Here is a 27509-nt window from a genome sequence, read left to right as displayed (position 1 = left end):
TCGCCTACCTTCCAGGGTTAAGTTCAGATGAGATAATTGTAAAGCACCTAGCACAATGCTTGGCACATAAGTGTTATAGAAATCTAAACTTTTATTATTGTTATTATCATTGTTTGTTATTATCATCATTATTATTGTGAAAGCTGAGAGCCTGCCATCCCCTGCCCAGTGCCTTGCCCACGGTAGGAGCCCAAGAAAAGTGTCTTCAATTGGCTTGGACTGGGGAGGAGTGGGAGCAGTGAGATCAAGACCAGCCCTAAGGTCTAACTGGAACCCAAAGCCCGGGGCTTGTCTTGATCGGTTGGTGCCTGATTCCTGAAGGGGGGCTCCTTAGGAAATGTCCAGTCACAAGATAAGGAAACTGAGGCTCAGAGAGATTAAGTGACCCGCCCACGATCACACACCTGGCCAGGAAGGCGCTGAGCTCAGCCTCAAATCCAAGTCGAGGGGCACTTTCTGCCCCGGGTGCGGCGCTTCCCGGGCCGAGGAGGCATGAACGCCAGGCGGGTTCAGCCTCGGCCAGCTCCCCTCTCCACGGGCAGTGGGCTCGGCTGCCCGGTGGGTGCCCCGAGGGGAAGGCGGAGGCGGGGGCGGCGCCACGCGGAAGTGGCGGGAGGGCTGGCCGGCCGGCCGGCGGGCGGGGGAGGAAGGCGGAGGAGGCAGCTCCAGGTGAAGCCGAACCGGCCCGAGGTCCAGGAGCGCAGGAGCCCCGGGCCCGGGGTCGGCGGCGCGCGCACACCTGCCTGCTCACCTGCCCAGGTAAGTGCTGGGCCGGAGGGGGGGGGAGGGAGCTGGCTGCAAGGACGAGACGCCGGGCGAAGCGGCAGGCCGGTGCCAGCTCCGTAAGCGCACGGGGGAGCCCCGCGCCCCCCGGTCCCCCGGCCCGAGCCTCAGCCCCTGCAGCAGGTGTCGAGGCTTCTCGGGCTTGGAACCGTGTCGGGAGCCCAGCCCCGGTGACTCCGCCCCCAGCAATGCTCTCCCCTGCTCCCGGCCCCCGGGCCCCAGCGGGGCGGGGCCTCGCCGCCCCAGTGGCCGCAAGTGGGGGGCTCCGGGGCTCGGTTCCTCTGCTCCGCCACTGGGGCTCCAGACCACGTCTGCTTTCTGCAACTGGCCTGCCCCGTTGGGAATCAAAGAAGGAAATGACGGCTTTCTAGACCGACCCGTCTGTTAAAGCCTTTTTTTTTTTTTCTGGGGGGAGGGGGGAGGGGGTGAGGAGGACGGCTGTTTAGAAAGGTATCGCTTAAAGTCGGAAAAGGCTGTAATAATAATGATAACTAACATTACTGGAGCGCTTTTAAGTCTGCAAGGGACTGACTTCTCAACTCTTATTTCGCTTGGATAAAGAACTTCAGTTTCTCTTAAATTACACTCCCCCCCCCCCCTCCATTTGAAACACTGAACGCCATTCTATCCGGGGGAAAAATCGCTCACTGAACTGTTGAAATAGATCAAAAATGATCTCATTGACTGGGGAATATCCTCCCTCCTAGGATGCAGATCCCGGTCCGGCCTGTCTTCTCTTTAATTCAGCGGGTTGGGAGGGGAGGGGAGCGGAGGGGAGCGGAGATGGGGGGGGGGGGGCGTGGTGTCCATACAACCTGCCTCGGTTTTTCCTGACATCACAGGCTACCAGCCAACTCTCTGCCTGTCCACCTGTCATCCCTTGCTCGTTCCACAGCACCTGCGAGTATTCATTCTTCCCCTCTCACACGTTTCTTTGGTGGGTGACGTTTGAATTCCTCCTCTCCAAAGTTCCTCATATAAATAATAATAGCTCAGATGCCAGACGCTGTTGCAAGCATTTTACCATTATAGTCTCATTTGGTCTTCAGAATTTCCACCAGTTCACACTCACCATGGGCTTCTGCATTACTCATTATAATTTTTAAAAAATTTATTTTCTCTTTTCCGGGACTTATATACCTAGCTCTTTAAAGTTTGCAAAGCGGTATAAGTCTATTAATTTATTTAAGTCTGGCAACAACCCTGGTAGGTAGGTGCTATTACTGTCTCCATTTTACAGATAAGGAAACTGAGGCAAACATTAACCTCCTCAGGGTGATTGAGCTAGTATCTAAGGTATTTGACCTAAAGTAGCATTTTCCTGATTCCCACTTAGCTGCCTCATTTGGTTTTTTTGGAAATTGTCTTATTTCATCTATTCAGGTACTATTTTGAAAAAGATATGAAGTACTCCAACCCCTCAAATTGTTAGGGAGATTATCTTGTATTTACTTCCCTCTATAGTGTATGTATTCTTATAGAATATTAAGCTACTTGAGGGAAAGAATTTGTTGAGTTAGTGTCAGACTCTTCATGACTCCATTTTGGGGTTTTCTTGGAAAGATCCTGGAGTGGTTTGCCATTTCCTTCTCCAGCTTATTTTACAGATGGAAAACTGAGGCAAACAGGTTTAAGTGACTTGCTCAAGGTCACAGCTAATAAGTTCGGAGGCTAGATTTGAATTCATAATGATGAGTCTTCTAGATTCCAAGTTCAGTGCTGGATATATCCAGGGTGCCACTCAGTTTCCCTTAGAATTTGATGCTTTTTGCTGTTGTATACCCAGAGCTAAGGACAAAGTCTTGTGCATAATAAGCTTTAAGTGTTTGTTGAATTAAAATTGTCTTCTTCTGAAATTCCTTTACCTCAGATCCAAATTCATCACTTGGAACCTAGTCCATAGCATGATGAGGAGGGAGGAAGGGAGGGACTCAGAATGTATGTGGTTCAAAATCTGAAGTCACCTAGTCCACCCCTTCACTGAGGCCCAAAGAGGTTAAGTGATTTGCCATAGTCACACAGTTATTAAGTGACAACCAGTTCCTCTGATTTCCAACCCAACACTTCTCACCAGACTCTATAGCCCAGGACTTGGCCTAATTAGCATCCTAGACTTAGAACTGGAAGGCACTCTGAAACTTTCTGGTCCCATCCCCCTTATTTTGCAGATAAGGAAACTGACACTTAGAGAGGTTAAAGAATTTGCCAAGTGGGGCAGCTAGGTGGTGAAGTGGATGGAGCCTGAGCTCTGGAGCTCAAATTCAGCCTCAGACACTTAACTAGCAGTGTGATCCTGGGCAAGTCACAACTCATCTTGCCCCCCCCCCCAATTTTTTTTTTTTTGCCAAGTAATAAATGTTAGAGAAGAGACTTGAACACAGGTCCTCTGACCCAGTACCCAGTGTACTCTATCCTCAATACCAACGTGCTTCCCATAAGAGAGACCTGTGCCCACCGTGCAGATCTTCTAGGGAGGAAAGATCTCACACACTTGAGCCACCAGTTCCCGGCCCTCCCCTCTCCAAATATCTATTTGGAGGTTGTGGTTAAAGGACAGGAAAGGAGACCCAATGGGGCAAGGCTGAGGAAATCTGAAGGGGAGTGGTGGGAAGGGGCTGAGAGAGGGTGTGGGCAGGCCAGGCACCTCAGCCTCCCAGAATATTTCTCAGGTCTTTTCCTCTGTGAAAAGGAGAAAGGAGCAAAGGGGGATCCTGGGTAACCCTGTAGAGCCGGGAACTTTCCCAGAGCTTACCTAGGAACAAGCCTGAGACAGAAGAGCTCGGCTGAACAGCTATCTCCTCTGCCCATCCGGCATCATGACTAGGGTTTGGGAGGGTGTTTAGATCACTCTCCCTCCATCCTCAGTTCTGTCCTGTCTTTCCTCCATGCCCCAGATGGATAATACAAACCTCACTTATCCCTGGGCTTCAGGAAATCTGGCGTCTATGCAAAGAATATCGAGGTTTGGTAGGGGGAAGGAGAGACAGCCTGCCTCTGTCCGAGGAACCCACAGGGAGAGCAATTTGGGGTGGTTAGGACTTATAAAACAATGCAGGCCAGGGGCCTGGCCCTCACCACCCTTCTGTCTGCCTGCCTCTGTGGGCTTTCTTGGGGAACCGATGAGAGGTGGGAAGAGGTGTGTGTGTGTGTGTGTGTGTGTGTGTGTGTGTGTGTCTGGACCCCTTCATCTCATCTGATGCCTGCCAACTGTACTTTTTCTCTCTTTTCCCTCTCTCCTCCCTCTCTGTTCTCACCTCCCATTCTCACTTCCAGGGAGGAGCCTGGATAACAGAGTGGCCACCTATAGTCAGTTTCAGCTTTTTATAGCCCAGGGAATGCCACTACCTGGCCCTGGAGGTCCAGAAAAAGTCAGTCAACAAGCCCTCGTTGGACACTAGGGGCAAGGTGTGCATCCAAAGAAAGGCGCAAACCTTGCCTGCTCCTTTTCCCCAGTGAGGTATTGGGAGCCTAAAGGAAGGGAGGAGAGGGGCAGAGAGCACTTAGCCAGGAAAATTAGAAGTGCCCCCTTTTCTTTCCTACATCATCACCCAAGCAAGCACTTATTTAGCCTCCGCTCTGTGCCAGGTACTGTGCTAGCTGCTAGGCCTATAATATACTATTTATTGTTATTGTTATTATTATTTTATACCACTAGTCTCCTCCCTGCAAGAGGATGGGAAAGTGAGGTTGGGATATAGGGTGGAAGGAGAGGGGTAAAAAGGGTTTCTAATGATTTGGGTAAGTCACTCCAGCACCTCGGTTTCTTCATCTATAAAATAAGGGTGGTGGGCTAGGTGGCCCCACTCTGGACAGTGGAGAGGAGCTATGTCAGTATAGACTTGGAGTAGATTTATCTTTTTTTTTTTCTTTTTCTTTTTTGGGTGGGGCAATGAGGGCTAAGTGACTTGCCCAGGGTCACACAGCTAGTAAGTGTCAAGCATCTGAGGTCAGATTTGAACTCAGGTCCTCCTGAATCCAGGGCTGGTGCTTTATCTACTGTGCCACCTAGCTGCCCCAGGAGTAGATTTCTCTATCACTGGGCCCAGGAGTAAAAATCAGAGCCTCTCATTTAAGTTCCTTTCTGCCAATGAACTCAGAAAGCTTTGCATTCAGCCTCCGCCTGGCTCTTGTGCATCCCTATCCCATCCCCCCCCCCCCCCCCCCCCCCCCCCCCGCCTCAAACACACAACAGGGTAGGGGGCCCAGAATTGGTTGTCGGAAGAGAAACTAAGACTAGTGAGGGATGTCTCTTCATTTCTAAATGAACCAAGAGCTAGGCTAGAATTCTTTGAATTCTGAATCGGAAGAAGTTAGAACAATACAGGAAGGGCGGGGGGAATCCCACAGAGTAGATGACTACTGGAAGTCACTGAGAAGCAGACCCCAACTAAGCAAACCTTTAGTGGAGGGGGGAAGGGGGAGCTTTAGAGAGCCCAGCCAGAGGATGGGGGTTGGGGTGGGCTGGCTAAGGAGGGAGGAGCCTGCAGGGGAGACAGCTCTTACACCATCCTTTGGGCAACAAAGCAGAAGGGCCCAGAAAAGGCCTGTTCTAGTCTTGCAGTGGGGGTGGCAACCACAGGAGACATAGGGCCCTTGAGTCAGAAGCTACACCTGATTGACCAGGACTGCAGCAGACAAGGTGTCTCAGTGCCCTAGAGACCACAGCCTATCTAGGGGCATCAAGAGCAGGACTTGGTAAGTTCTATGTGCCTTTGGGGGAAAGGGAGTGGGAAGGGTTGTGTCAGGTAGAAGAAGAGGCTAGACTGGGCCCCCCCCAACTTCTTGCACAGCTGGGGAGACAGCCAGGGCAGGAGACAACCTGTGGCCAGGGTGGAGGCTCTCAAGGGGAGTTTCAGTGAGGTAGAGTGCCCAGTGCCCACACCCTGCTTGCCTATCTGCTGCTGTGCCTCCCAGGCTGTGAGGATGACAGAGTCTTCACCTCCTGCAGCCCCTTGGGGTGGTTCCTGCAGCCCCTTGGGGTGTGGATCTAGGGAGTCTCTGAGACTGTTCCTTTGGAGGAAGATTCTGCCTTTGAAACTCCCCACCCAAGGGCGTGTAGTAAGAATAATAATAATGTTTACATAGCGCTTTTTCCTCCTGCCACCCAACGAGGTAGGGAAGTGCAGGTCTATTTATCCCCATTTAATTGGTGAGTAAATGTGCTCTGAGAGGTTCAGGGCCTTGCAGTTCACCTGGCAATGGCTTTCCACAAAGCTTGTAAGGCAGGGCTGGAGAAGCCCAGCTTGACTGCTGGGGCCAATTTGTTTGCCTCAGATTCCCCTTCTGTGGAAAAAAGAGGATCCAATGATCTTGAGCTCCCCTGGAGGGACCTCCTTAGGAGGAGAATTGGCTGTTTCATCCCCAATCTGGAAACTCTTACTCCATCCCCCTGGGATGGGGAGGTAGGTGCTAGAATGACTGATGGTGCCTTGGTGGACGTTGGGAGGGAGATGGTCAAGGAGATAGATGCTTGGGCTTGTACTTTAGAATGGGAGAGGGAAGATGGTAGCCTGTGGGTGAGTGAGGTGGGGTCTGTAAAGCCTGGGGCATCCTGGGCCCATAGCCTGACTCAGGGCTGTTTGTCTTTCCTGCACATCATTCCCTGCATCTCTGTGGCCTAGAGGGGATGAGAGGGGGCCAGTTTCTCAGAATGACTCTGAGGTCCTAGGGAATCCTGGCCAATAGAGGAAGGTAGGGCCCCCCCCCCCCCCCCCGCCCGCCCCCGGCTCCCTTCCTGGAGCCTCATCAACGCTGGGGCTGACCTGTGCTTTAAGCAGTTTCTCCTGTAGCTGAGGCTGAGCTCGGCTGAGCCATCCCACCCCCACCCCCACTCCCACTCTGGTGACCGGAAGTACAAGTTTGTAGAAGCCTTTCTGAACCCCTCTTATGTCTAGTGCCCCTGCCATTGATTGCTTCCTACTTATCCTGTCCTTAGCTTCTTTGCTAGCATTTGTGATTGGGAGTGCCTGGCTTTTGCTTTTCTCTAAACCCCAGCACTTAGCACAGTACCTGACACATAGTAGGGGCTTCACAAGTGCTTGTTTAATTGATGTATTCTTTTTATCACCTGTCATACTTAATGCTTCTATTTACATATGCATCTATAAATTGATAATAAATAAAAATAAAAGGCAAGTTTCGAGGGTCAGACTAGAGCCCATCACTTTGGTCTAGTTTTCTCCTTTGTGTGAGGACTAAACGCCTGCCCTTGGTGACATTAGAACCGTGTCAGTCTCTGGACAAGAAGAAGCCAGACCTGACCACACTCTAGGCGGGATCCTCATCTGGGGAGGAGGAGGTACTTCACTGACTTTGACAATTTCTCCACTCTGATTAAAACAGCAACAACAACAACAACAACAAAAAAAAATTCAAACCCTATCCCCTAAGAAAAAGAGGAAGGGAAACTGGGGGCGAGAGTGGGTAGGGCGAGGTGCTAATCCATTTTCTAGAGAAGCCCCTGGGACTGCACTGGCCCCAGACTTGCGGGAGAAGAGACCCTGAAGATATCCGAGAGGGAACGAAGCTGAGAGTCCGGGGAAGGATGGGCACCATCAGGTAGCAGAGCAAGTTGTGGGGGTGGGGTGGGGTGGCATAGAGTCAGAATGGGAACCCAGGAGTCCTGGCCCTCAGGCTGCCACTCCCCATTGGAGGAAAAATTCCCCAGTTTAAAGGAAAACACTTCCTGGGGACTGGCTGTAAGGCCAAGGTTTGTTTTGGGGACTAAGGGCCATGAAGAAGGTACGGCAAGTATGGACTTGAACTCTCTGCCCTGGGGGTGGGGAGGGAAGGTGGTTGCTCTCTGGAGTGCTTCCTACCGGGGGTGGAGAGGAGAGGCAATATTTCCCATGACCCTGTTCTGGAATGAACTGTCCCACTCTGCTGAGAGTTACTGCTCTCCTTCCATTCCCTTCCCAAGTGCTGTCCAGGGTAAAGACTTCAGTACGAAGGCTTCCATTTGCAAATCTCCCTGTAATGGAAAGTGCTGAATCTGGAGGCTGAGGACCCAGGTTTGAATCCCAGCTCTTCTCCTTCTCAGTTGTGTGACTTTGGGTAAATCACTTCCCCTCTCTGGGATGTACTTTCCTCATCTGTAAAATGAAGGCATTCAACTAGATCAGGGATTTGTAGCCTTTATATTGTCTGGGGAAGCAATGGATCCCTTTTCAGAAGGTTTTTAAATGTATAAAATAAATCACATAGGATTGCCAGGGGAACAAATTATGTTGAAATACTCCAAAATAGAACTGAAATACAGTTTTCAAATTTATATGTATACATATAAATAAAGAAAATATGTGTATGTGTGTATATATACATATATGTATCTGTGTATAGGTATATATATATGTGAGTGGGTGCATATATACATAGATCTATCTATAGATATCTAGATAGACCTATGTATGTGTGTGTGTATACACACACACACACACACACACACGCCCCAACACATAAAAAGTAAGTTCACTTCCCTGAGTTAAGAACCCCAGGACTAGATGATTCCTAAGATCTCTAGCTCTCTATCCCAACATCTGCCTAGACTAGGTACTTTAACTTTGAGGTTTCGGGAGCCCTTAACACTCTTATAAATTATTGAGGTTTTCCCAAAGAGCCTTTGATTTCTAGAGGCTATATCTATCAGTATTTACTGTATTAGATATTAAAGCATCTTGGTACTATTATAAAATAATTTTGACCACAAGGAGCCCCCAAAGAGTTGGGGTCCCCCCTTTGTGCTCCCCACTTTGAGAACTTGGTGTCCTGGACTATAATAAGAAGAAGGTGGAGTCCTGGGGCCTAGGTCTCTAACCACAGGGTGCTCCTTCTCACTGTGCTTTGAGTTTAGGGAGAGGGTATAAAGATGATGACTCCGTTTTTCCTATTCCTCTTCTGAGAACTAGGACTTTCCACTATCACCACTGTCCTCTATAGGGCTCAGGGGATGGTGTTGAGAAGGGTGGGGAGATCCAGTGCAGACGATTGGACCATTTCTATTGATTTATTCTGCCCTGGGACAAGTCCCCTATACCAATCCCTTCTTCTCTTGTCCTGGGCAAGTAGGAAGGCCCCTATCTACCAGCAGATACCCAAATTCCCATTGCTGACCAAACCTTTTCAAATCTACATTTTTGTTGTTATTCAGTTGTTTTCAGTTGTGTCATGACCTTATTTGGTGTTTTCCTGGCAAAGATACTGGAGTGGTTTGTTATTCCTTTCTCCAGCTCATTTTACAGATGGGGAAACTGAGGCAAGTTAGGGTTAAGTGACTTGCCCAGGGTGGTACAACTAGTAAGTATTTGAGGTCAGATTTGAACTCAGGAAGATGAGATTTCCTGGCTCCAGGCCTTGCCTCTATCCACTGCATCACCTAGCTGCCCTAAAAACTTACATTTAGAGAACTTAGTGTGAATATTCCTAAAGAAGGCAACAGGTTGATTTAAGTTTATAGTAAAGTGTGAATGACTCGAGTAAGACTCCTCAGTCAATCAGTCAGCACCAGAGATACAAAGAAAGGCAAAAGACAGTCTCAGCCCTCCAAGGGTTTCACAGTCTAAGGGGACACCTGAGAGAAGCATTAGGGAGTGAGGCCATTTACAATTTTGTCTAGTGCTATGGGTGAGATTTTTCTCTTGAACTTAGGGTTGAACACCTCCCACTCCCATCAGCAGTTCCTGCTCCCCACAATGAGTCAGGGTTCAGAGTCAGCCAAGCACTGGCCAGCCTCTGGTACTTTCATTTCCCCCTGGGTTGGGTGGAGGAGGGGAAAAAAGAGAACTGAGCAGTTGGCCTTGGGGAGGGGATGGGAACATGGGAGGCAGGGGTTGGGAAGCTCCCCCCTCCCAGCCCTCTGTCCCCAGAACTGGCACCCACGTCCTGTGCCAAGAGATGGTACACTAGGCAGGGTCTGCAGAGAACTAATGAGCTGGGGGGCTTAAATTAGGGGAGGAGAGGCCGAAGTCACTCGTCTGTGACCTGAGAAGACACACAGCAGAAGGAGGTACCAGGACATTTCTATGTTCCTTTATAGCCATTCGGCAAAGTTCCCCCACCATTCTCTCAGCAGAGTAGAAATAATATTAGATCAGGAAGGAGGTTGAGACCCGGCTTCCGGGCCAGCTTTGCTAATGAGTAGTTGTATGATTTTGGATGATCGCTTAACTTTGATAGGTACTGCGTTCCTTTGCTATTCATTCATTCATTCATTCATCAAATATTTATTAAGCACCTCTTATATGAAAAGCTATATGAACCTTGGGTAAATGACTTAAATATTTTTGGAGGCTCAGTGTTCTCATCTGTAAAGTGGAGATTATGTTTGATACTACCTCCCTGGGTTTTCGTGAGGATGAAAGGAGATCGTGTATGTGAAGAGACTCGAGGTGCTGTATAGTACACTCTGCAGGAGTTCAGAGCTGTGATAACATTGGGCTGAGGCATTCCTGGTGAGGAAACTCCCTTCACCAGGAGAGATCTGAAACTTCTGCAACATATGATGGTTAGTTCTTGGAAGGGTCTTCTCTTCCAGGAAAACAGGGCTTGCCTGAGTCCCATTTTGACTCCCCAGGAGTTATGGTGGTGTGATTGGGCCTCCATCTGTCTCCATGGGTGGAGAAAGATGCTAGTGAAATACCCACCTTATCGTGTCCTGGGGTTCTGGGACCACAAACAGATATTTGTCAGAGTCCAGACCGAGGTCTTCCTCACTCCTAGACCATCCCCATCTATCAAACCCTGCTGCCTCTGTGTTGTATAAATACTACCACCATCTTCACCATCGCCAGAGAGGCTGTCCTTCCGCTTTGACACGCCCCTCCCCCTCCCCAGGGCTGCCCGTTGTGGACGATCATTCCTTCCAAAGGCTGGCCTTAATCTACACTTTTATCTGATTCCAGCCCTGTATAAATCTTTGAGGTCAGGAGTTTGGGAAGGTTGCACAGTAAGTGATTCATTCCCCTAGTCCTTGCACTCAGTTTCCTGTGCTCTGTTCTCCAGCCAAACCGGACCACTCACTGTTACTCAATGTCACGCTTCCCCTTCCTGCCTCTCATCCCTCAGACCATTCTATCATTTGTGCCTGGAAGGGAAATCTCAGAGTTGTTTTAATTTGGAACGTATTTTCATGTGGTGGTCTTGCTTTGAAAACTATTACATATTCCTTGAATATTTTGGATGGAAGATTTCATCAGGGATATTCAAGGTGAATGTTTTCTCATTCTACCATTTTCCATCTAATTCTGTCTCTGTTGGCATTATTCAGGAAAAAAGTTGTTTTGCTTTTTTTTTTTTTTTTGGAAGCAGTCAGTGACTTACCGAGGATCACACAGTGTCTGAGGCAGAATTTGAACTCAGGTCCTCCTGACTCCTGGGCCTGTGCTCTATCCACTGCACCACCTAGCTGCCCCCAAAGTTATTTAATCTTATGTAGTCAGAATTGTCTGTTTGAATGCTGGCTTTGGAATTCCTAAAGTTAAATCCTGGATCTAGTCTTTACTCTCCATGCGACCTTGTGAAAGTAAGTCACTTAATTTCTCTGGGCCTCGGTTTCCTTATGTATAAAATGAGATAAGTTTGGACTAGATGGTCTTGGAAGGACTTTCCACCCTTTTATATTATGATCTTTTTTAGTTTCATCTAACCCTTCTTTTGTCTAAGAATTCTCCCCCTAGCTGTAGTGGTGGAAAATGCTTGATCATGCTTCCTTTTTTTTTTTTTTTTTTTTTTTTTAGTGAGGCAATTGGGGTTAAGTGACTTGCCCAGGGTCACACAGCTAGTAAGTGTTAAGTGTCTGAGGCTGGATTTGAACTCAGGTACTCCTGACCCCAGGGCTGGTGCTCTTATCCACTGCGCCACCTAGCCGCCCCTCCTTTTAATTATTATTTTTTTTTTTTGGTGATGTGATGTTTTATATTCAGTCGTATATCCATTTTCAAGTTATTGTGGTTAATAGTAAAAGTTGCTCATTTAACCAGATGGCTTCCCAGTTTTCTCAACAGCTTTCTTTAAAATTAAAAAAAAATTATTTCTTAAGATTTGTTTTTTGGGGGCAGCTAGATAGCACAGTGGATAAAGCACTGGCCCTGGATTCAGGAGTACCTGAGTTCAAATCCAGCCTCAGACACTTGACACTTACTAGCTGTGTGACCCTGGGCAAGTCACTTAACCCCCATTGCCCCGCCAAAAAAAAAAAAAAAGATTTATGTTTTTTAAATCTTGAGTTCCAAATTCTCTTCTTCCCTCTGGTCCCTCCCTCATCTATTAAGAAGGCAACCAATATGAGATCAATGATACATGTAAAGTCATGCCACAAACAGTTCTTTTCAAAATGTGTCTCTCTTCCGCTAATTTATGTTTGGGGATTTATCAAACACTAGACTAGTGGTGTTTCAGTGGATAGAGTGCCAGGCCTGTAGTTAGGAAGACTGCTCTTCTTTTTTTTTTTGTGAGGCAATTGGGGTTAAGTGACTTGCCCAGGGTCACACAGCTAGTAAGTGTTAAGTGTCTGAGGTCGGATTTGAACTCAGGTCCTCCTGATTCCAGGGCCGGTGCTCTATCCACTAGGAAGACTGCTCTTCTTGAGTTCAGATCCAGCCTCAGACATTTAGCAGCTGTGTGACCCTGAGCAAGTCACTTCATCTTGTTGGCCTCAGTTTCCTCATCTGTCAGATGAGCTGGAGAAAGGAAATAGTAAATCACTCCAGTATCTTTACAGAGAAAACCCCAAATGGGGACACACAGAGTTGGACATGTCTGAACAAGAACACATTTTTTTTTGCTTAGCAAGTTTGTTCCATTGATCAACTTTTTTGCTTAAGCAATATCTAATAGTTTGGATGTCTACTGCTTTATAATGTGGTTTGAAGTCTGATAATGTCACGTCCCTTTCATTTTTTACTTTTCCTCATGATTTCCTTTGTAATTCTAGACCTTTCGTTCTTCTAAATGAAATGTTCTTAATTTTTTTAATTCTAAAAAAGTATCTCCTTGGCAATTTTACACCAAAGAATAATGATAGAGGTTAAGTGACTTGCTCAGGGTCACACAGCTAACAAGTGTCTAAGGTCAGATTTGTCAGGTCTTCCTGATTCCAGCCCTGGGGCTCTATCCACTACTTCCTAGGTATGTTATAATGTTAGGTGGCGCAGTGGATAAAGCACTGGCCTTGGATTCAGGAGGACCTGAGTTCAAATCCAGCCTCAGACACTTGACACTTAACTAGCTGTGTGACCCTGGGCAAGTCACTTAACCCTCATTGTCCTGCAAAAACAAAAAAACAAAACAAAACAAAACCAGAATCAAATAGGATATTCTTTTTTGTTTGTTTTAAGCGCTTAGCATGGTACCTGTCACATAGTAGATATAATATATAAATGCTTACTTTCTTCCCTTCCCACATGGTTAGCAGACTGAAACCAGTGGCAGAATATTTACAGATGCTTCAAAGTCCCTCCAAAAGATTCTATTCTGTGTCATCACAACACTTTTGGAAGCAGGTTCTCCAGCTTCTCCAAGCGGGGAATTTTGCATCAGCTCAATATCCTAGTGACCTCCATTCATTCAATAAACATTTACTGAGCACCTATTACACGCCAGGCCGGTGCTAAGTTCTCTGGATACAAAAAGAGGTAAAAAAACAGCCCCTGACCTCAAGGAGCTTACTCTGTGCATGCACTAATCTCCATTTTTTGACATGACCTAACCATGAAGATTTGATCTCTCTCCAATTATGTTTCCCTTTATTTTTATAAAAACAATTAGGTTTTTTAATTAAAATTTTTTTCTGGGGGGCAATGGCGATTAAGTGACTTGCCCAGGGTCACACAGCTATTGTCAAGTGTCTGAGGCCAAATTTGAACTCAGGTCCTCCTGAATCCAGGGCCGGTGCTCTATCCACTGCGCCACCTAGCTGCCCCCTTAAAGTCATTCTTAAATCAATATTGCTGTTCCTGTATATGGTATTCTCTTGGTTCTGCTCATTTCCCTCTTCATCATTTTGTGCAAGTCTTTCTATGCTTTTCTAAGATCAGTGAATTCATTATTTATTATAGCACAGTAGTATTTCATCACAACCATATACCACAACCCGTTCAGTCATTTCCCCAGTTAATGGGGATCCCTGAAATTTCCAGTTCTTTGCCACCACAAAGAGCTGCTATAAACATCCCATTCACATTCAAAGTTATAATTACTATTTGTGAATTTCCCTCCCTCTAATTTTTACTATTTTCTTTCTCAGCCTCTCTTTTTACCCTATCCCTCTTACCTTATCTTCTCCCTATACCCTCTCAACCCCCACTTCACCCATCCCTCCAAAAGTCCTCCGGTCCTCTCCCCTCACACTCCCAAATCCCAATTTACACACCCCTCCAAAAATCCTTCCCTCACCCTGTCCCCCAGTTTTCTTACCTCTCTACATGTTCCAAAGCCTTCTACACTCTTTCGGATATCCATTGTTTTTTCTTTAACCCAGATGAGAGTAAGGATCCAACATTACCAGCCCCTCTACCCTAAATTGCTTCCTCTATATAAATTCTTCCTTTCATACCTTATTTTTATCATATACTTGCTCCCTTTTACCTTTTCCTGCCCAATTTTGTTTTTGAGAATCATCATCATACACAACTCGGCCCCAACCTTTCTTCAAACTACCTTAGTAATGATGACAATTTAAAGAATACTGATAACAATTTCATATATATTATAAGTCAACAGTTTGACTTTAATGCATGCCTTGTAATTAGTCTTTAATGTTTTCCTCATATTTCTTCTGGATCTTTTATATCAAAATTTCCAGTGATTTCTGCTCTTTTTGTTAAACACCTGAAAGTCTTTCAGTTCATCAAATGACCTTTTTTTTCCACTCAAAATTATATTCAACTTGCTGGGTAAGGTATTCTTGGATGCAACCCCAGTTCTTTTGCTCTTCAAAATATAATGTTCCAAGATCGACTCTCTTTTGCGATGGAAACTACTATGTCTTGTGAAATCCTGACTGTATTTCTGCAGTCTTTAAATAGGTTTTTTCCTTGTTGCTTATAATATTTTCTCCTTAACCTGAGAGTTTTGAAACTTGGCTGACATTCCTGTAAGTTTTCCTCCTGGGATCTCTGGTGGTGAACAGTCAAATTTTTTCTATTTCTATTTTACCTCTTAGAACTTCAGAGCAATTTTCCCTAATAATTTCAAGTAATATTTTATCCAGATTATTTTTTTGATCATAACTTTCAAGTAGTCCCACAATTCTTAGGTTGTTTTCCGGGTCAGTTGTTTTTGTAATGAGATGTTTCAGACTCTCTTCTATTTTTTTTTTTAGTGTTAGTATTTCTTGGTGTCTTATAAACAATTAGATTTTAAGTTGTAGTCAGGGTCTGTATCTCACTTCTTTGTATCTCATACACCTAGTGCACAGTAGGTAGGCATTTGACTTTGTGAGAGATAGATGAGGCAGGATCAGAAAATCTGCCAAATGTTCTTAGTTCTTGGCACTGTCAACATCTTAGTAATTTTTTTATGCTATCCCCAGGCAGAAAGAAATACCTAATAGTTCTGTTTATTACATATTTAGGTCCAAACAACTTAATAAGTATTTATGTTCTTTTAATTTAATAGCTGTTTAAAAATACATATGAGAGAAAAACATTATTTTAAAATTTCATTCTTAAATAACCACATTACTTGTGGCAGCTAGATGGTGTAGTAGAGTCCCTAACTTGGAGTCAGGAAGACCTGAATTCAAATCCTGCCTGTCACTTACTAGCTATGTGACTCTGGGTAAGTCACTTAACCTCTATTTGCCTTTTCTGAAAATGGGAGTAATAATTGTTGTAAGGATCAAATAAGATAATACTTGTAGAATGCTTTGCAGACCTTTAAACGCTATATAAATATTTGCTGCTATTGCTACTACTATGACTGTTGTTCAGTCATTTTTCAGTTGTGTCCTATTTTTCATGACCTTATTTGGCATTCTCTTGGCAAGGATACTGGAGTGGTTTGCCATTTCCTTCTCCAGCACATTTTACAGATGAAGAAATGGAGGCAAATGCATTAATTAACTTGCCCAGGGTCACACAGCTAGGAAGTATCTGAGGCCACATTTGAATTCAGATCTTCCTGACTCCAGGGTCAGCATTCTATCCATTGGGCCAAACTATCTGCCATAGCTATCATGAGGGTGTGTGTGTGTGTGTGTGCTCGCGCACACGTGCCCACATGCACTCCTGTTGGACACTGTGCAACTTCTCAAACCTTGGAATCAAATTGGATTCCATCACCCTCATTTCCTGTTCCACACTGGTTTTCTTGCAAACCTTACATTTTATCACAGCAACTGCCAAGATCTTAGCTCTGCAAAGATATGATAGTTGCAAACAAGAACACTAAAAAAGTTGCTTGTGTAGGCAAAGTACAAGTAAATTTAAAAAACATATTAAGCATATCTCAAACTCCAAAGAACGTAGCATGATCTAATGTTGGAAATGTGAACCACCTCAAGCTAGAAGATTGAGGGGTGCATGAGACACATGTGAATATTGTGTTTTCCTTAAAAATTTAAGATAACCCAGGTTCCTCTTTGAGTTCACACAGTTTGGGAATCATCAGCATAGTTGACAGAATTCCAGACTTGGAATCAAGAGAGCTAGACTTTAATCCTGACCAATACTTACTAGCCATGTGAATCTGGGCAAGTTAACCCCTTTATAAAAGTTTGCTCATTTATAAAATAGGACTAATATTTGAAAGCCTACACTAAAATCCTACTTCAGCATAATGACATGGGCCTGAGCTTAGACTCACAGGCTCTAGCAGGTACTACCCAGTTCTTTGATTGTGGACCCAGTTGGGCTATCTGTTGGTCAAGGACTGGCCCAGCTAAGCCTGAGGAGGCTCTTCATCAGAAAGTTTATTAGAATGTGATTTGGAGGGGGAGGCTCCAGAAACTCCTAAGGACCACCTTCTTCATGCTACAGGAAGGTTGAGATTTCTGTGGAAAAGGTACCCATTGGCTGAATTATGAATGTAAATCTTTGATCCTATGATATTCTGAAGTACTGGGAGAGAAAACATCATGTCTAGTGGAAAGAGCTCTGAATTTGGACTTGGGTTGAGTTCCTGTTCTGTCATTTCTTTGCTCTGATCTTGGGGAAATGACAGCCTGGGAGCTCCAGTTTCCTCACTATAAAACAGGAAAATGCCTGTCCTATCTACTTCACAGAGTTGTTGAGAATTGAATCAAATGATAATGAATATGAAAGCGCTTTGCAACCATCCAAAACACTTGATAAATAGATCGACTATTTTTTATCATGTTCTCCCTTCCTGGCATCCCCCTTTTGCCACTTTTTGCTTTGTGTAAGGCAATGAGACATTCATCTTTGATTACGTGTCCACCCCCCTTCTTTGTACCATACCTTCCCTTTGCCTTTCTAACTGGGGAGATGAACTTGGGTGACCTCCTCCCAAACCCCAAACTCCAACATTTTCTCCAGATATGCCTCTGTTGAGCACTCAATCATTTGCCCGATAATCTCATTGTCCTCAGCGGCAGAGATGCCCCCAAGTAAATGGAAGACATCCTCTATTCCTTGCTCAGGAAATACATAAATAAACATGCTCTAAGTGCACCTTTTCATCTGTGAGCACGTGTATACACACACACACACACACACACAAATCCAGATTTTTGTATTCAGATCAAGTATAATTTGACATAGTCATCACAAACTAGACTTTTTTGTTGTGAGTGGAGACAGTGTCTATCCTAGGTGTGGGAAGGAAGATCTGAATAACTTACTGTGAGGAAGAGGCGGTGTGGTATAACTAGAGAGAACATTGGACTGAGAATCAGGAGACCCAGTTAGGTTCAAGTGGAGAAGACTCAGAAGGGACCATGGGGGCTATGTTCAAATAATTGATGGGCTGTCACATGGAAGAGGGCATCCTCTTTTTTTTATTTTTAAAAATGTATTTATTTACTATTTTATTTTTTCCTCAATTGCATGTAAAAACAATTTTTAACATCTTAAAAAATAATTTTGAATTCCAAATTCTCTCCTTCCCTTCCTCTCCCCCTCCCTCACTGAGTAGGCAGGCAATGTATACCTTCTTTTTTTTTTTTTTTTTTTGGTGGGGCAGTTGGGGTTAAGTGACTTGCCCAGGCTCACACAGCCAGTAAGTGTCAAGTGTCTGAGGCCAGATTTGAACTCAGGTCCTCCTGAATCCAGGGCTGGTGCTCTATCCACTACACCACCTAGCTGCCCCTATACCCTCTTTTAAAATATTTTTTTTAAAGAAAATAAACCTTATTTCTTACTTCCTTAAAATCTTAAATTAGAAAATCCTTTTATTATTATGAACTTTATAAACATCAACAAACTTGAATATTTTCACCAGTGAAAAAGGATGGAAAAAGAGGGCTGTATATGAACCATGTTATATTATTATTATTCTTGGCCACAAAGGAGAGAACTGGGAGCAAGGAGTAGAAGTTGTGAAGAAGCAAATTCGGGCTAAAAAAAACCTCCCTGAGATTCAGGGCTAGCCAAAAACTTCCCTTCTCACTGGATGCAAGAAGAATCCAATAAAAGACCTAGGCACAGCCGGATGACCAATTGCCTTCTCTCCTATAGAGGAACTCGAGGCTCAGTGCAGTTAAATAGCTTGACCAAGGCCATCCACATTTTAGCAGAGCTGGGATCTGAACACAGGTCTGCCAGCTCCAAATCGCATGCTTTTTCTTTAAAATACACTGCCACAGGGCTCCAATTCCTTCTTCCCCTGACCTCTCTTGCTTTTTCTTCCCCTCTCCCATTCCCTTTTTTCTTTTTCTGTCCACTTCCAAATATAAAATTAAATGAGGTGACTGAAGCATAGAAAGGGGTGGATGGGACTAAATTTTCAGGGCCCCTATCTGGGGAGGGTGTGGTAGGACAAGTATCCTTGATGATGGATGTAGCTCAGGATTTATTCTGGGCTTCCTCTCTGTTTAGTAACTCTGAAGGCAACAAGAGATGAAGATGGGAGTGAGGATCCCCTCCCCAAGACTACCCTGGAAGTGCCTGTGAGAGTAGAGCCGGGTGTCAGACACGTTCAGGTCCAAAGCAAAAAGTCCGGTCTGAGCAGCACAGCTGCTGGTGGGCCCCAGACTCCAGTGTTCCTTCAGCCTCTTCATCTGGGACCAGCTTTCCCACCTGACTTCCTCCACAGGTCCAGCAGTCTGCCATGACCCTACCAGTGCCACCCCCGCCTCGCCGGGTGCGGCTCAAGCCCTGGCTGGTGGCCCAAGTGAACAGCTGCCAGTACCCAGGCCTTCAGTGGGTCAATGAGGAGCGTAAACTCTTTTATATCCCATGGCGCCATGCCACCAGGCACGGCCCCACCCAGGATGAGGATGACAACACCATCTTCAAGGTGAGCAGGGACATCAGGGGACAGGGGAGGAGGCTGGGGATTTAGGCCTCAGACCCTCACACAATACCTTGCCTTGCAGAAAAATGACGTAATCCCCACAGGGTGTGCTTTGCTGACAACCCAGCAGTCAACTCCAACTCTGTATTCTGGATTAGGATTTGAACTTTGGCCCCGTTCTCCCTCCCACACTCAGAGGATAAGGGGATAGGCATGTTGTTAGTGACAGTAATCCATCACATTTGTTTTTTGGCTTCACATACCTATGACACCTAGAATTCCATTGGACAAAAATAGCTTGTGCTTAGTGGAAGGTGTTAAATTTGAAAAGGGAAAGATTCGGGTTCAAATTCTGCCTCTTGACACTTACTAAGCTGTGTGACACTGACTCTGAGGCTCAGAGATCTTAAGTGACTTCTCCATCATCACATAGCTAATAAGAGCCAGAGGCAGGATTTGAACCCAGGGCCCTTCTCATTCTGAGTCCAATTGCTCTCTCTACTCCGCCACACTGCCTCTCATGTGATCCCCAGCAATCATGTGGTGGGGAAGGATAGGCATGGCTCTTTCCATTTTTATAGGTGAGGAAACTGAGGGACAGAGAAGTCAAGACTTGCCTAATTAATCTGTCAGTGGCAAAGCAGAAACTAGAAGTGATAAATGTTATAGTTAAGAAAAGGGAGAAGGTGTGTTTCCCAATCTTCTGCATAGACAAGAGCTTTAGGAATCAGTTTCTGCCTGGAGGCTGGAGAGAAAGTGAAGCAGAATTGGGGAACAAGAGATGGTCAAACTTCCAAAAATGCCTACCAGCCCAGGTTTCTTTCAGGTGGTGGGCACCTGCTTGTTGGCCCCCCTGCCAAGCTTAAAGGACCCATTCCGAGACTTACAGTAGGGTGCGGTCTGTCTTGGCTTCACTCCTAGCCGTGGGGCTCAGGGGTTAGGGTTGGAGACCTTACTCTTCCTGCCCCTCCAGGCCTGGGCCAAGGAGACGGGGAAGTACACAGAAGGCGTGGATGAGGCAGATCCTGCCAAATGGAAGGCCAACCTTCGCTGTGCCCTCAACAAGAGCCGCGAATTCCGCCTCCTTTATGATGGGCCTCGAGACATGCCGCCCCAGCCGTACAAGATCTACGAGGTCTGTGCCTCGTGCCCGACTCCCGCAGGTACTTCCCCCTGCCCCAAGTGGGTCCTTGAGACCCCTAGGGGTGAGACCTGGGGGTGGACCCTGGGGAGTGGTGCAAGTGACCCAGCTTGGCCGCAGTCCGCAACGGACATTTACCTCTGTGAGTTGGAAGCTGCCCTGGTTCCCAATTCCCTGCAGCTGGTTCTTTCTCCTTAGGTTCATGGTGTGGGAGGATGAAAAGCAGTAGAGGGAGTATAGGAGTTAAAATCCTGCCCTGGTGTGACCATGGGCAAATCCCTTAACCTCTCTGTACAATGAGGGGGTTGGAATGGATGACCTTGGAGTTGCGGCTCCAGACTTATGATAGACCCTGTGTCCCAGCAGGTGATAAAGGAATCATATTTGGCTTTGGGAGTCCACTCCAACTACAGGCTGTTCTAGGTGTGATCTCTTGATTTAGATTGGACCTACAGGATGCTCCTGGGGGAGGGTTCTGCAAGGGCAGGAGAGCAGTTAGGAACAGATTCTTCCTGGAACTTAGTGTCTGGGTACCCTCGACAGGGTCTCCAGAGACAACATTCCCCCTCTCCATGAGGAAGTCCAGCAGACCAGGAACTGACTCCTACTGAGCTGGCCCTGCTTGGCCTGGAGTTGGCCCTAGGGTTTGGGAACGCGGCAGTAAGTTCAGAAACCTCTGGGGAGAAGAGAGAAGAGAGAAGAGAGAAGAGAGAAAAGCAGGCCTCCCTTGATGATTTACTCTGAATGAATATGCATCTGTCCTGGTCTCTTAGGGGTTTCAATGTTAGGGCAGCGTCAGGAGGTGTAAATCTCATCTGGGGTCTCAGCCTCCTTGGTTGCCATCCCACATGGAACCTCTGAGGCCCTGGACACCACTTCCTCCCATGCTTCTCCTTTCTTTCCTTCCTTCAGAGGCCCTGCCTGGTGAAGAAGAGGAGGAGGATGAGGAGGTGAGTGCGGAAATAGAACCAGGTTGAGTTGGGGACTGGGGTGCCTCTAAACCCTGTCCTCCACAGATCTGAGGACTTCTTTGGAAGTTGTCCCTTTCCTTTTTCTAAGATCCTACATTCAGCAGATATTAAGTACAAGGCATTTCCAATTCCTAGGATAGACATGAGGGATATAGAGTGGATATCCCCTGAAAAAGACATGTCCACAATAATAACTGCTAGCATTTATACTGCTTCTGACTTTGCAAAGCACTTAACATGTTACCTTGTTTGTTCCACACAATGACCTTATGAGGTAGGTGCTATTATCATCCCCATTTTGCAGATGAGGGAATTGAGTCTAAGACAGCTTAAGTGACTTGCCCAGGGTCATACAGCTAACACGTGTCTAACGTGGGAATTGACCTCAGGTCTTCCTGACTCCAAGCCTATCATGCTAGCCAATTTTCTACCTAGCTACCGAATAGCCATAACATAAAGGAGAACATGAGAATTATCTTGGTAAAATGCTGTGAGAAACCCAATGAGGCAGGGAGATACCTTCCATTCCCTCCATCCATAGATTATTTCGGGAGATTTCTCTCCAGCCCTGACCTCTCTCCTGAGCCACAGACCCCAGTCTCCACTTGGATATTCCACTGCTGCCTCAAGTTCTTCTTGTCCCCACCCAGTCTTGTTACTTTCCTGGTGAGCTGGTTCTTCCTTCTGTCTTCTATGTCCAAAGCCTTGGTGATTTTGTTGTCATTTCCCTTTTCCTTGTGTCACAACAAAGCCAGCTGGCTAGAGTCCTACTGATTCCCCCTTCCAGGCTCTCATATTCATTGCCAACTCCCTCTTCCCACTACTTACTCACCTCCCAGTGTTTCTCCTCATCACCACCTGCTTCTCTGGTTTCAATAACCTACTAAGTGGCACTCCCTCCTGCCGCCCCTATCTTTAGGCAGAGCCAATTTATTCCTCTGTTAACATATCTTCGGTGGCTCCTAACTGCCCGCCGGGTGAGTGAAGTCTAAACTCTGTCCACCTAGCCTTCGAGGCCTACCACAGCCTGCCTGCCATCACCTTCCCTTTCCAGTCTTCTCATTGGAGGTTCCTCCAGCCCCGCTGAGCCAGTCCCTCTCCTGTACATACCTTGTACTTTCTTTCTTTCTTTTTTTTTTTTTTTTTTGGTGAGGCAATTGGGGTTAAGTGACTTGCCCAGGGTCACACAGCTAGTAAGCGTCAAGTGTCTGAGGCCGGATTTTGAACTCAGGTACTCCTGACTCCAGGGCTGGTGCTTTATCCACTACACCACCTGGCTGCCCCACTGCACTACCTAGCTGCCCCCATACTTTGTACATTCTTACCTCATGCTATTCCCTATACCTGGAATGCCTTTTCATTTGATAAATCCCTCTTCATCCTTTAAAAGCCCACCCCAATCAGGTAATTAATTTTCCAAGTGCTTACTGTATGCCATTCCCTATGCTAAGTGCTGGAGACACTAACAAAAAGCAAAACCGGTTCCATGTTTACATTCTAACTCAAGGGCCGTCTTGTCCTAGAAGCTCTCTCTGAAAGCCCACCCAAAGGGGACAGGGACCCTTTCTTTTTCCCTCAAAACTCACACAAAGTGTATTAGGGCAAGTGGAGAGGAAGTGCCACCGAATATTATAATTACCTGTGTATGTGGCATACACTGATAATCTACTCCCCTCTCCCTCCCCCCCCCCAAGCTCCATGAAGGTAGGGCTTAAGTAAAATTGATCACTTCCAGAGCCTAGCAACAATTCTTTGCACACAGTAGGAGCTTACCACATGGGAGCTACCCAGCTATTAGAGAAGCTCAGTTAAGGAAGGCATGAAAGATAAAGCTAGGGAAGGAGTGTGGCTCCAGACCATAGAGGACTCTCAGCCCTAGGAGGGGTTTGCACTTCATTTAATAGGTGATGGAGAGCCATCAAAGGGTGGTCCTTCCCCATTTGGGGGACTGTTCTCAGAACTTTCCAAGTCTCCTTTTCTCCCAAGGATTTTTCCTACCCATGCTTCTTATTTGTGTCGTCTTTTTCCTTTCCAAAGTGGCTCTGTGTACACAACAATCTTGAGAGAGAGAGAGAGAGAGAGAGAGAGAACACAGATAAAACAATGATCATTAGACAAGTGAGGTTGAGTGACCTGCCTGATCTGGCATCCAATCCCAGGGCTCCTGATTGCTAGTCCAGGCCCAGCCAAGGCTGAAGACAGGGGCATCAGCATCTATAGCCTCATATCATAATACCAATGATTTCTTCTTCTCTCTCTCCACTAGCTACAAAAGATTTTGCCGTCTCTGAGGATCACAGGTGGGGCCTGGGGGCTTGGTGTAAAGAAAAAACCAAACCCTTAGAGTAGCAGAGGTACTGCGGTGGGGTGGGGAGGAAAGAAGGGAGGCCTGAGTGCTGGACCTGGTAGCAGACACTGTGGGGTCTGGAGTTTTCTTGGGAGGGCTTCTGGGGAGGGGGGGTTAATGACTTTTGTTTTCTGGGCTACAGAACCCCCACAACCTGCCCCCTCCATGGCCTCCTATGCTTTGCCGAAGGAAGAACAGAAGTGGCCGTCTCCCAGTCTCCAGCCACCTTTTGAGCTGGGCCCATCCCCTCCCGAGCCTCCCCTCCTGGCCCCTCCACCTGGCCCCCCTGCCAGTTTTGCCGAAGGCTTTACAGGCTTGGAGCCTGGGCCTCTGCCTGCCGACTTGCCTGCCCCTCCCGAGCAGCTGCTTCCTGAGCTACTTATAAGTCCCCACATGCTGCCATGTAAGGACCCCTTGGCTGGGGATGGGGAGGGCTGAGGAAGGAATGGAAGACTATTTAGCACTGGCTGGGCTAAACGAGGGCTTCCTTGGAAACAGAGGCCCGAAGCATCCCCTCCACCAAGTGAAGTCAGCGTGTATTTTATTCTGTGTCTCCCTGGTGCCGGGCATGGCGGTAGGCAGCATGGTACGGGTGCTAGCTATTCCCTGCTCTCCAGCAGCTCAGTCTGATGGAGCAGACAGCGTGCAGACAACTGTACAAACAAGGGAAAAACCACTTAACGTGGAGATAATCTCAGAGGAAATGAAGAAGGATCCAGGGCCGCAGTAACGGGACTGAGGCCCGGAGGTCCAAAGGCACCATTAGGAAAAGGAAGCACTAGTTAGAGGGTGGGCAAGGTAGAGTGACGTCTGCCTAAGACACGCTTGAGGTTGTCTGTAGAGGGAGCTGGGATCGTGGCGTGGCTCACACGGGGTTCAGGTGTTGGGTTGTCCCCTTCGGCAGTGACTGACCTGGAGATCAAGTTCCAGTACCGAGGCCAGCCACCCTATTCCCTCACCATCAGCAACCCCCAGGGTTGCCGCCTCTTCTACAGCCAGCTGGAGGCTACCCAGGAACAAGTGGAACTCTTTGGCCCGGTGAGCCTCGAGCAGGTACGTTTTCCTGGTCCCGAGGGCATCCCCAGTGAGAAGCAGCGCTTCTACACCCACCAGTTACTGGACGTGCTAGACCGAGGACTCATCCTGCAGCTCCAGGGCCAGGATCTCTATGCCATCCGTCTTTGCCAGTGCAAAGTGTTCTGGAGCGGACCCTGTGCCACACCCTCTGCCACACCAAGACCCATCCAACGAGAGAAGACGACAAAGCTTTTCAGTCTTGAGCAGTTCCTCAATGGTGAGGCCCTCCTCTCTGCTCTCCCGGCCATCTGCCTTTGCTTTCCTCTAGGATTTCTCATGACCCCATCTGCTCCTAAATCCTGTCCCTGTCCTGACTTTTGTCACGAGGGTTTGCTCCCCCACTGACCATTCTGGGCGTTGAAGGATGGGTGCCAGGCTGAGGACTAGGTCTTACTAAATGCGACCTCTTGGTTCTCTTTTCTACTCTAGAGCTGATCCTGTTTCAAAAGGGCCAGACCACGACTCCACCAGCCTTTGAGATTTTCTTTTGCTTTGGGGAGGAGTGGCCTGATAAAAAACCTAAGGAGAAGAAACTCATTACTGTACAGGTATGTATTGACCAAACAAGTCCAACTACTTCACAACCTGACTCCTTCCTGTCTTTCCAATCTCCTTGTGTTACTCCCCTCTATGCAGGCTACACTCCCATCTCCCCTCTCTCTGTGCCTTCCACATCTAGAATGCTTTCCCACCCACCCTCTCAAAGGTTCCCTGGCTTCCTTTAAGACTCAGCTTGAGGGCAGTGAGGTGGTGCAGTGGATAAAGCACCAGCCCTGGATTCAGGAGGACCTGAGTTCACATCCGGCCTCAGACACTTGCCACTTACTAGCTGTGTGACCCTGGGCAAGTCACTTAACCCTCATTGTCCTGCCAAAAAAAAAGGAGTCAGCTTGGATGTCACCTCCTCTAGGAGGCCTTTTCTAGTGTCCAGAGCTGCAGGTGGAAGACACTGAGACAACCCTCCATCTACTCCATCTTCTCTCTTTTTTTTTTTTTTTTTTTTTTAGTGAGGCAATTGGGGTTAAGTGACTTGCCTAGGGTCACACAGCTAGTAAGTGTTAAGTGTCTGAGGCCGGATTTGAACTCAGGTACTCCTGACTCCAGGGCCGGTGCTCTATCCACTGCGCCATCTAGCTGCCCCCTACTCCATCTTCTCTCGACTTGTATATTCTCTCTCATTAGAATGTAGATGTGTGTTTGCTTTTTCTTTGTATCCCCAGGACTTAGACCAGGGCCTAGCATGGAAGTGCTTAACAAATGCTTGTGGAGTCAAAGGGCCCAGTCTTCTCATCAGCAGAGTGAGCAGATTGGCTCACTTTTGAGGCTCCTTGCAGCAGAGTCCCATCAATTCTCCCCTGCCTCAACGGGAGTGTTGGAGATGGCAGCTGCTCCAAGTATGCCCATCTCCTTCCCTATCCCTCTCCTCCAGGTGGTGCCTGTAGCAGCTCGGCTTCTCCTAGAGATGTTCTCTGGGGAGCTCTCCTGGTCAGCTGACAGCATCCGGCTGCAGATCTCAAACCCAGACCTAAAGGACAGGATGGTCCAGCAGTTCAAGGAGCTCCATCACATTTGGCAGCTACAGCAGCGACTGCCGCCTGCTCCCTCTGTGCCTCCTGGACAGGGCCTCCCTGCTGGCACAGGGCCCTGGCCCATTCACCAAGTGGGCATGCATCAGTGAAGTGGCTACTCAATCATTACCCATCCCTCACTAGCTTTTATACAAGAACTGACTTCGGTGTGTGCTGAAGCCCCACCAGCTGCTTTTGGAGTCAGCATGGGCCACGCCTAGTCTGCTGAAGAGGGCTTTGCGCTCAGAGTGTGTGTGTGTGTGGGGGGGGGGGGGGGATGGGAAGCCCCTGGGTTCTCTCCACCAACAGGAGCTCAGAGGGAAGAGGATGCTCAGATCTGGGCTGCCACAGCCACGTTCAGAGGGGATTTCTGGGACCTAGTAGGAAAAGGCAGTGCTTTCCACATAGGAAGAATGCTTTCTGTCCTCTCCACCTTCAATGGAAGGAAAAAGTGCTGCCAGCCAGGCAAGCCCCCAATAAGAGGACAGTAGCAGCTCCCAGGGGTTTGGAGATCTCTCATCTACATCATCAGCTGTTTATTCCTAAAGGACACATTTCCCAAAGGAGCCACAATTTAAGGTGGTAGCTATTCCCATTTTTGTGGGCACAGCAGACGGCCACAGTAGCAAATGGGATTTTGCAATGTAATTTGTAATTGCTGTGAGGGTGAACTATGGCTGATAAGCCATATTAACATTAAAAGATTATGAATGTATTGGCTTGTCTGAGTTGCTCATACCTTTTTCGAGCATCGCTGCCTCCCCCCACTCCTGAGCCCCAACATCTATCCAATGTTAACCAGCATGTCTCACTTCATTCCTCAGCAGATCCAGAGCAGCCCTGCTTTCCAACCAAAGGTCAGTGAAATGGGCTTACCTAACTACACAGTAATTCATATCATCTCAGCCACTCACTGGGATGGCCAAAACGTCGATCTTTTCATCACCATCTCTACAAATCTGAGATCCCTGTAGCTGGCCTTCACCCTCCAATCTTTCCATTTCTCCCTGTGCCTCACCCTTCCTACCCGCATTCTCTGCAAGCTGTGGTCACTGCAGCCCCTCCCTCCACCTCCTGGGTCTTTCAGTCTCTTGTTTGTTGGAGGTTTGCTTGATTGAAGGTAATCCGAAGAGAGCAGTAATGTGGGAAAACAGGAGAGCTTGTGATATTAAAGACCTATTCAACAAGCTCCAAAGAGAACTAGTGGCATCGCT

General features: G+C 47.1%; 1 protein-coding gene across 5 annotated transcripts; it reads left to right on the top strand.

Annotated features, from left to right (window-relative positions):
* Positions 1–649: 649 nt before the first annotated feature.
* On the top strand, positions 650–26967 carry IRF5 (interferon regulatory factor 5). 5 transcript variants are annotated; one of them, XM_043966575.1, is made up of 9 exons: positions 650–759; positions 18774–19194; positions 20165–20354; positions 21245–21282; positions 23570–23603; positions 23793–24053; positions 24555–24944; positions 25157–25275; positions 26157–26967. In XM_043966575.1, the coding sequence occupies exons 2-9, from the start codon at positions 19006–19008 to the stop codon at positions 26403–26405; spliced, it is 1470 nt and encodes a 489-aa protein (XP_043822510.1). In that variant the 5' UTR covers positions 650–759; positions 18774–19005; the 3' UTR covers positions 26406–26967. The 5 variants fall into 5 exon arrangements, with proteins under 5 accessions (XP_043822510.1, XP_043822511.1, XP_043822508.1 ...); XM_043966576.1 differs by lacking the exon at positions 650–759 and adding an exon at positions 5353–5478 and having other exon boundaries at positions 18991–19194; XM_043966573.1 differs by lacking the exon at positions 650–759 and adding an exon at positions 5353–5478.
* The last annotated feature ends 542 nt before the right edge of the window (positions 26968–27509 follow it).

Source organism: Dromiciops gliroides, chromosome 5 (assembly GCF_019393635.1).
Source record: "Dromiciops gliroides isolate mDroGli1 chromosome 5, mDroGli1.pri, whole genome shotgun sequence".
Classification (NCBI taxonomy): domain Eukaryota; kingdom Metazoa; phylum Chordata; class Mammalia; order Microbiotheria; family Microbiotheriidae; genus Dromiciops; species Dromiciops gliroides.
This window is presented reverse-complemented; position numbering and strand designations above follow the sequence as displayed.

Coding starts and splice junctions, on each gene's coding strand:
- IRF5 (XM_043966575.1), top strand. CDS start 19,006: ATGACCCTACCAGTGCCACCCCCGCCTCGCCGGGTGCGGCTCAAGCCC. Junction 20,355..21,244: donor CTCGTGCCCGACTCCCGCAG/GTACTTCCCCCT, acceptor TCCTTCCTTCAG/AGGCCCTGCCTGGTGAAGAA. Junction 25,276..26,156: donor AGAAACTCATTACTGTACAG/GTATGTATTGAC, acceptor CCTCTCCTCCAG/GTGGTGCCTGTAGCAGCTCG.